Source organism: Chenopodium quinoa, unplaced genomic scaffold (genome assembly GCF_001683475.1).
Source record: "Chenopodium quinoa cultivar QQ74 unplaced genomic scaffold, ASM168347v1, whole genome shotgun sequence".
In the NCBI taxonomy this organism is placed as follows: Eukaryota; Viridiplantae; Streptophyta; class Magnoliopsida; order Caryophyllales; family Amaranthaceae; genus Chenopodium; species Chenopodium quinoa.
The window spans coordinates 1,117,925-1,126,316 of NW_018744745.1; the positions used below are offsets into that span (position 1 = coordinate 1,117,925).

Sequence of the window (8,392 nt, forward strand, 5' to 3'; positions counted from 1 at the left end):
TAGTGGAAATTTTAGTTTGTTATTTGATGTTTATTAAAAATGCATTTATTAATAAGCATATACTAATATGGCCACTAGACCTGATTAAACCAACTCTCGGTCGGGTTTGGGCAGCCTAAAAAAATCCATTTTTAGATAATTTTTTTGCACTGCCTGTTAATATAGAATATGACATTATAATTTCTATATATTTGATTTGTATATTTTATCAAATTTTATTTTTTGGATAGATTAAATTTTCTTACAAAAATTAGACTTATCGTGGTTATATAGAATAGAGTAACTAAGGGTTCGTTTGGCATTGTTGCGAATTTCATTTTTTTGGTTTTTTGTATTTTAAAAGTGTATGATATATGTCATATAATGAATAAAAATTAGTCAAACTTATTAAAATCATGCTAATTTTGGAAACTGACAACAGAAAAGTGAAAACACCTTTTTTCTTGTTTCTTGTTTTCTTCCCAATATCAAATTAAATAGTATAGAGTAAGCTGGTATTCTCTATTCAACCAATGTGGAACTTACTTCTCAACAACAAGTTAAATAGAATTAAACAACCTAATTTCTTCCATTCTACCAATATGGGACTTCCACCCCAACATTAAGCTATATTGAATAACCTATATAACCAACTTCTATTCTATTAATGTGGGACTAATTTTTGTGTAAAAAAAATGTGGGACTAATTTTTCATCATTCACAACACCTAGTCAAATTATTATGCTCATGCCAAATTATTAGCAATATGTGGTTTAACTTTGAAACTATTAGCATAATAACTTTAACCATATATCATTTAGTACAGGCATTCAGCCATACTCCTACGGATCCTCCTTTTCAATAAATCTTACCAATTATTTGGACCATTTCTCTAATAACAGCCGCACGGCACCATCTTCCACCAACACACTATATATATACACTAGTACAAAACATTAAACAGAATAAAATGCTCACCTAATTAAACTCAGCCGTTTAACAACTTTTATCTCTCCTCCCCACGTATATCTCAACATACGCCTCCCATACCCAATTATCAAACACCATCAAAATTTTATTTATTTTATTTTTCCTTTCTTTCAAATTCACTTCTCTTCTTCCTTACATTAACCGGCAACCACCGGTTACCGGCGAACGTTTTTTCCGGGAACCGTTGACCCGTACTTCCTTGCTTACATGTAACCGTCAACATCCCTTTCATTAACCGGTAACCTCCTCTTTACATTTCCTAAAATTTAATAATAATTTAATTACATATAATTCACATTTTAATGGAGAACGAGAAAGAAAATAATCATGGGATCTACCTTCACGGTGATCTCGACCTCCACATTATTGAAGCGCGTTGTCTTCCCAACATGGACCTCTTCTCCGAGAACTTTCGTCGGGTATTTTCCTCGTGTCGCGCTCCTTTCTCTAGGAGGAGGAAAGTATCATCCGAGGGGAAAAACCAAGATCCCGATCATAAACTTCATTTAAAGAATAATAAGATCATCACGAGCGACCCGTACGTAACAGTTAATATAGGAGGGGCAACGGTGGCACGTACCCGTGTGATATCGAACTCGCAAACCCCGAAATGGGAGGAGCATTTTAGTATCCCCTTAGCTCATGCTGTGTCTGATATTGAGTTTAAGATCAAGGATAATGATGTCCTTGGGGCTGACATGATCGGGACCGCTACCGTCCCGGCTTCGCTGATTATTTCAGGTGAGGTGATCGACGACTGGTTTCCCATTCTTAGAGACAACGGCAAACCTCCTAAGCCTAAAGCAGCGGTTCATCTACGTCTCAGGTTTTTATCTGTTTTTGTTATATTTTTCTATAGTTTTATGTTCGTCAATGCACAACTTTAATTATAAAATTATTTCACATTTTTTAATAAAGTAATTTTAAATTTTTGATTTTTTTTTAAAAGTATTCATGAATTTGAATATGACATGACTATTTCAATACATAGAAATTACAAGTATTGTTAGATAAGTGTATGAATTGAGTAAAAGACCAAATAATGGAAGTATTTTTAATTGAAAGAAAATTCTATATTCGGTAAATGATCATAACGTAGAAGATGATGGTGTTGATAGAAGAGGTATTTGGTTGGTTGAATTTCGAACGTTCCTTCCCGGCTTCCATATATTCTATATGATTATTTTTTTCAACAAAGAAATTCCGGATTTTGGGATCTAAGAAGGTGGATAGAAACTTGGCAGTGGTCCTCTTTGGGTTTTGTTTATAGTTTTTAATAGAACACAAAATCTCTTATGGACCCGACCAGACTTGGGTTCATATTTTGCATGAGTTATGTTTAATTTGTATGTTTTGGAAAAAACCATGGTTAGATTCTTAGAGTTGCCCTTCCTATGTATAATTAATTACTCCGTAGTATATTAAAAGGAGAATCTATGAATGAGTATACAATAAGATTACAATAAGAATGTTTTAAACCTGGTAAAATTGATTGCTTTATAAATTGGGTAAGTAATAATATGTTTTTAAATGTATTACTCCACTGTACACAGAATTTATTCCATTAAGAGAAAAAAAAAATTCTAGTGTTGTGGTTATATGAGTGACATGATAACAATACTTTTGGAAAGAAAAGAAAGTGGGATGATCATTTGCTCTACATGGCTGGATTTTAAAGATTCCTTCTAATTTTGGAGTTTTAGAAAGATCAATTAATTAATTAATTAATTAATTATTGTGGTAACAAACAGTTTCAACCTAGACTTGGTCATTTGATTCTATGACAAAAATGTCCACAGATTCATTCCTTGTGATGCCAACCAGAGTAATGCAGATGGGGAACATAGGGTAGAACGGAGCTACTTCCCTGCGCGACCAGGGGGAAGGGTGACATTGTACCAAGACGCTCATGTATTGGAGAACGATTTGCCCAAGATTGAGCTAGAACAAGGAGTGGAGTATCAACATGGGAGATGTTGGGAGGATATATGCCATGCTATATTGGAGGCACATCACTTGGTGTACATTGTAGGGTGGTCAGTTTACCATAAGGTTAAGCTGGTGCGAGAGCCTTCTAGACCGTTGCCTAATGGAGGTGACTTGAGTTTAGGGGACCTATTGAAGTACAAGTCCCAGGAAGGGGTTAGAGTGTTGTTGCTTGTTTGGGATGATAAGACTTCCCATAGTAAATTCTTCATCAACACGGTATGTATCTTATTATGAGCTTGATATGCTTAAGGTTTTGTTTTGACCAATTGATTTTTCATATGATTATTTTCCTTATTTATGTTGCAGCAAGGTGTAATGCAAACTCATGATGAAGAAACAAAAAAGTTTTTCAAGCATTCCTCTGTAATTTGTACTCTGTCACCGCGTTATGCCAGCAGTAAGCTTAGCATTATCAAGCAGCAGGCATGCTTTTGTTGTATATTGTTTATCCTTCTTTAAAAGCTTTCTGCATCTGGTTCTTGCTTCTGTGTTTACTCATTTCTGTGACATTTATTAAGAGAGAATTTTGCTGCACAAGAAGTGACAATAATTCAACTTTTTGCTTAGCATGGAGTATACTCGATCATCTCTAATATGGAGAAGTGTTTATGATACTAAAAACAAGATAATATTATTAGATTTCGAGTCATAAACCGGAACTGTTTTAGGAAACGTATATAATGTTCCTGCCATTCTGGAAAGCACATATCATTAGAGATTAGTCTATATGACCAATTCATACAAACCCTTTTTTATCTATGTAGCTTAACTTCTATTCTCTTCTTATGGAACTTATAACTAATATATGCTGTTTAATGACCTTTAATCTTCAAAACCTAGACCCAAAACCAAACAGGCTCTTGTTAAGTAATTATGTTATTTATGTTGATGATTTCAGCAAGTTCCTCTGTTTCAAATCTATCTAATATTATTTGGTATTGAGATGAGAAATTTATAAATGCTTTGTTTTCTAAGCTTTTTGTTTTCGTTTGAGTACTGGTTGTAATTGTTGCTTATGATGATGTTTTGACCTCAGGTTGTTGGTACCCTGTATACACACCATCAGAAATGTGTCATTGTGGATTCTCAAGCACCCGGGAATAACAGGAAGATAACAGCTTTTTTGGGAGGTTTAGACCTTTGTGATGGCCGGTATGATACCCCGGGGCATCGTCTCTTTCGTGACCTTGACACTGTTTTCAATGATGATTACCACAATCCTACATTTGAAGTGAGTTTCTGTCAAACAAACAAACAAACAAAGGCTTGTTTCCTTTGGAGCAGTAACAAATCAGGGTTAAATCTAAATATTTGTTTACATTTTTTGACAGGGAACAAAGGGTCCTAGGGAACCATGGCATGATCTTCACTGCAAAATCGAAGGGCCAGCAGCATATGATGTGCTTACCAACTTTGAGCAGCGATGGAGAAAAGCCACAAAATCATCTCTTAGACGGAAAATCAAGAGCATTTCTCACTGGCATGATGATGCCTTACTGAAAATAAAGCGTATATCTTGGATACTTAGCCCTGTTAATTGTGCATCCCCTAACGACCCATTACTTTGGGCTTGTGAAGAAAATGATCCAGAGGGTTGGCAAGTTCAGGTAGCTTATATAACATGTTAGCTAATATTTGTAGTGTAGGAGTTGCTAATAACTCTATCCTAGCTGATTTCTTGCTGTGCTAGTAATCAAGTCAAATATGAATATTGTCAGGCATGATTATTCGATATTTAGCCAAATTTTTTCAAGAAAAATACAACCAGGAATATTTAGAAGAATGGATGTAGTACCTAGATGTGCTACTATTCTACTAATTTTAACTTCTTATCTAAAACTGTGTTGATGCAGGTTTTTCGGTCTATAGATTCAGGTTCTGTACAAGGATTTCCAAAGGATGTTCAGGAGGCTGAGTCTCAGGTTCGTTGACAAGATGTTTTGCTTTTGCTCTAACCGTACTGTTAGGTATGTATTTTCGATAATGAAGCCTTTGGACTCAATGTACCTGTTTTAATTGCAGAACCTGGTTTGTGCCAAGAATTTGGTGATAGACAAGAGCATCCAAACAGCTTACATTGAAGCAATCAGATCTGCTCAACATTTCATTTATATAGAAAACCAGTATTTTCTTGGATCATCATATGCATGGCCAAATTACAAAAATGCTGGTATGAAAATTTCAGTTTCCCTTTCTTATAATCTTGCTATTGAAGTTGTTTAGAAAATGTGAATGTTCCTGTTGGATTCGATAGCTGGTGTGCTTAATGATATAATGTACTGGCAGGTGCTGATCATTTGATACCAATGGAGTTGGCACTGAAGGTTGTTAGCAAAATCCGAGCCAAAGAGAGATTTGCTGTTTACATTGTCATCCCTATGTGGCCTGAGGGCGTACCCACCTCTGCTTCCGTGCAAGAAATTCTTTTCTGGCAGGTAACATATCAAATCAGTCGTGGCTCAAGATAGTTATGGACTGATTCATTATAGCCTAATGTGTGCATTTCAACAGGGTGAAACCATGCAAATGATGTACAGCATAATAGCACAGGAGATTAAAGCAATGAACCTCGAGGATGCACACCCACAAGACTACTTAAATTTTTATTGTCTAGGAAATCGCGAACCAGCCCTGGTCTTGGGAGATAGTCCACTGTCATCCAAAAATGGTGAAGGGGTAACACTCTTAAGCTCTTTGATTCAAATCTACAAGTTATATTTTCTGTTATTTAACCGATATTATAATACTTCTTTACTGACTGTTAAGGGTCCATGATGTTGAAATTTTATTTGCGTGACAAAAAGTTCTTAGGCTTTGTGCAATTTTACTCAGGTTCTACCTTCACAAAAGTACCGGAGATTCATGATTTATGTCCATGCCAAGGGAATGATAGTTGATGATGAATATGTGATTTTGGGGTCAGCCAATATTAACCAGCGATCAATGGCTGGTTCAAGAGATACCGAGATAGCTATGGGTGCTTATCAACCGCATCAAACCTGGGGTAGAAAGAAGAGACATCCACTCGGCCAGGTTAGTAATCACACCAGGTCCATTTTTTTGGATTTGGGAGATGAGAGACAACATTATTCATTATGATAAAACAACCAACACCTTTGTATGTTGTAATTGTTTCAATCTTGCAGGTCTATGGGTATAGAATGTCATTATGGGCAGAGCATCTAGGAGGGCTAGACGATCTCTTTAAGGAAGCCGAAAATTTGGAGTGTGTCAGATCTGTAAACAACATAGCTGATGAAAACTGGAAGAAATTTGTAGCAGAAGATTATTCTCCATTGCAAGGGCACCTCCTTAGATATCCTCTAGATGTGGATAAGAATGGAAAGGTTCAGTCATTAAATGGACACGAATATTTCCCTGATGTTGGCGGTAAGGTGCTAGGAGCTGCTAACTCCCTTCCAGATGCACTCACTACTTGAAAGTTGAAACAATTTTTGTTGCTTAAACGTGCTTCTTCTGCATATAATACCTGTGTATAAACTACAGACTGACCTTATACAACATAACTAACACATGACAGAGGAATAGGAAATGGGGGCAGTTTTTTTGCTTTTCGTTCCCTTCTTTTTTTTCTTTTTTTTTCCCAAGTGGTTGTTCGGGTGATGGTTGAACTTGTGAAGATGAGAAGATTACTTAAATTTTAATACTTCGTGTTTGGTTCATATTTCTTAATGATGCAGTAAGAAAGATGTACACTGTATAGAAGAGAGTGTATAAATTGAGGTTGCACTCTCATTTCTACTTAGTAAGTGTGTGCCAGAAAAATTGTCACTTGCTCCTGCAGTCTGCAGATATTGGATTAAGTTCTGTTTTTGGAAAAATTCCGCAGAACTCATACAAGAAAATATTTAAATCACTTAATTTATTTTTTTTTTTTTTTTTACAATGCAATATGGACCATCGATTTAATAACTGAATACACATAATAAATCTACAATAATAAGTGGACATTGATTGGAAGAAGAAGAAAAAAAAAAAAAATCGTAGCAACAGTATCCATCCGAGATTAATTTATAGCCACAATTTTGTTGTTGCTAAGTGTTAAGTAATTATTATTTACTTTACAACAATTATTACTTCAATGACACCCAATAAATGTATCTAAATCTAACTCTAAGTTACGTTTAGAAGGATTTTTGTCAAATTTACACATAAATATTAAGCAGGCAGCATTGCTTAAGGTCACAAATTTATTGTACGATTTAACTTATTTTCGTTGCAAATCATTAGCCTCAAATTGCAAAATGTAAAATTATTAGCTCATACAACTAACTACACAAGATATAAAACAACAATTAAAAGGAAGAAAAAAGGATTACACAAAAGTGCTAATTGTACCAATTAACAAGATTTTGTTTTTTAAAATATAATAATAGCTCTACAACAAACTCATATGAATAAAAACCAATTTATTCAAATATTAGTTAATTAACGGTAACTTTTCCCACCATACCCGCACCCTGGTGAGGGGAGCAGTAAAACTTGTAAGTTCCTTTCTCAGTGAGGGTCACTTTGTAGGTCTCACCAGGTGCATTCAACAAATCCTCCTCGGACATCGATATCTTTCCGGCATCAACACCGGAAGGGATCTCGTCTTCGTCGAAGATGACGTTGTGTGGGAATCCGGCATTATTCTTGAACACGATCTCCTCGCCGGAGGCAACGCTGAAGTCACCGGGGACGAAAGCCAGTGACCCGTCATCGCCTCCGAGCAAGACGTCAAGGGCCATGGCGTTTCCGGCGAGGATTCCGGCGGCGGCGGTGGCGACCACGGCGGCGCCGATGTTCTTCAGGGATGCCTTGACTGACATTCTTGGGACGGCGGTGGTGGTGGGGATGACTTTGGCGGTTGATGCCTTGGCGGGAACAGCGGCCTTGAGGCCGGTAAAAGATGGGACAGCGACGGCGGCGGAGGAAGAGACAGTGGCCATTGTAAGAGGAATTTAGAGAGGATTTAAGGTGTAAAGAGAAAATGCAAATTGCCAAAGAGTGAAGAGAGTGAGGGTGGGATTTAATAAGAGGTGATAAAATGGAGGATATGGTGGTGTGGTTTAATTGGTTTGTGTGGTTTGAATTGGAGGGAATTTTAGTGGTTTTGGATAAATGATTTTGTGATTTGTGGGCCATTTTGGGGGTGCTATCTGCTTTTTGATTGGTTCTTGTTAGATTATATCTGATGTTGTGGAATTACTGGAATTTGGGAGGGTAAGTAAAAAAAGTAGGAAAATGTTCTATTTTTTTTTTTATATAAAAAAAAATGGAAAAAAGAAAATGTCAGTACTCATTGTCTAAGCAAATTACTCCTTAAATTTATCACAGAAATATGAAATTAACTACACCCTAAACAATAACTATTCTCTATTTGTTATTGTTAGTTATAAATAAATAAACACTAAGTCAATAAGGTAATTTT

The 8,392-nt window shown here is 36.0% G+C and overlaps 2 protein-coding genes across 2 annotated transcripts; one reads left to right on the plus strand and one right to left on the minus strand.

Annotated features, from left to right (window-relative positions):
• Positions 1 to 793: 793 nt before the first annotated feature.
• Positions 794 to 6,960, plus strand: LOC110703627 (phospholipase D delta-like). The gene is made up of 11 exons (XM_021881417.1): positions 794 to 1,795; positions 2,769 to 3,174; positions 3,265 to 3,381; positions 3,995 to 4,189; positions 4,290 to 4,565; positions 4,812 to 4,880; positions 4,981 to 5,128; positions 5,245 to 5,393; positions 5,470 to 5,634; positions 5,791 to 5,991; positions 6,105 to 6,960. Exons 1-11 carry the CDS (start codon positions 1,272 to 1,274, stop codon positions 6,396 to 6,398), a joined length of 2,544 nt encoding a protein of 847 aa, XP_021737109.1. The 5' UTR covers positions 794 to 1,271; the 3' UTR covers positions 6,399 to 6,960.
• Positions 6,961 to 7,195: 235 nt separating this feature from the next.
• On the minus strand, positions 7,196 to 8,034 carry LOC110703628 (plastocyanin, chloroplastic). The gene has a single exon (XM_021881418.1). It carries the CDS (start codon positions 7,908 to 7,910, stop codon positions 7,404 to 7,406), a length of 507 nt encoding a protein of 168 aa, XP_021737110.1. The 5' UTR covers positions 7,911 to 8,034; the 3' UTR covers positions 7,196 to 7,403.
• Positions 8,035 to 8,392: the final 358 nt, after the last annotated feature.

Coding starts and splice junctions, on each gene's coding strand:
- LOC110703627 (XM_021881417.1), top strand. CDS start 1,272: ATGGAGAACGAGAAAGAAAATAATCATGGGATCTACCTTCACGGTGAT. Junction 1,796..2,768: donor GCGGTTCATCTACGTCTCAG/GTTTTTATCTGT, acceptor AAATGTCCACAG/ATTCATTCCTTGTGATGCCA. Junction 3,382..3,994: donor TTAGCATTATCAAGCAGCAG/GCATGCTTTTGT, acceptor TTTTGACCTCAG/GTTGTTGGTACCCTGTATAC.
- LOC110703628 (XM_021881418.1), bottom strand. CDS start 7,910: ATGGCCACTGTCTCTTCCTCCGCCGCCGTCGCTGTCCCATCTTTTACC.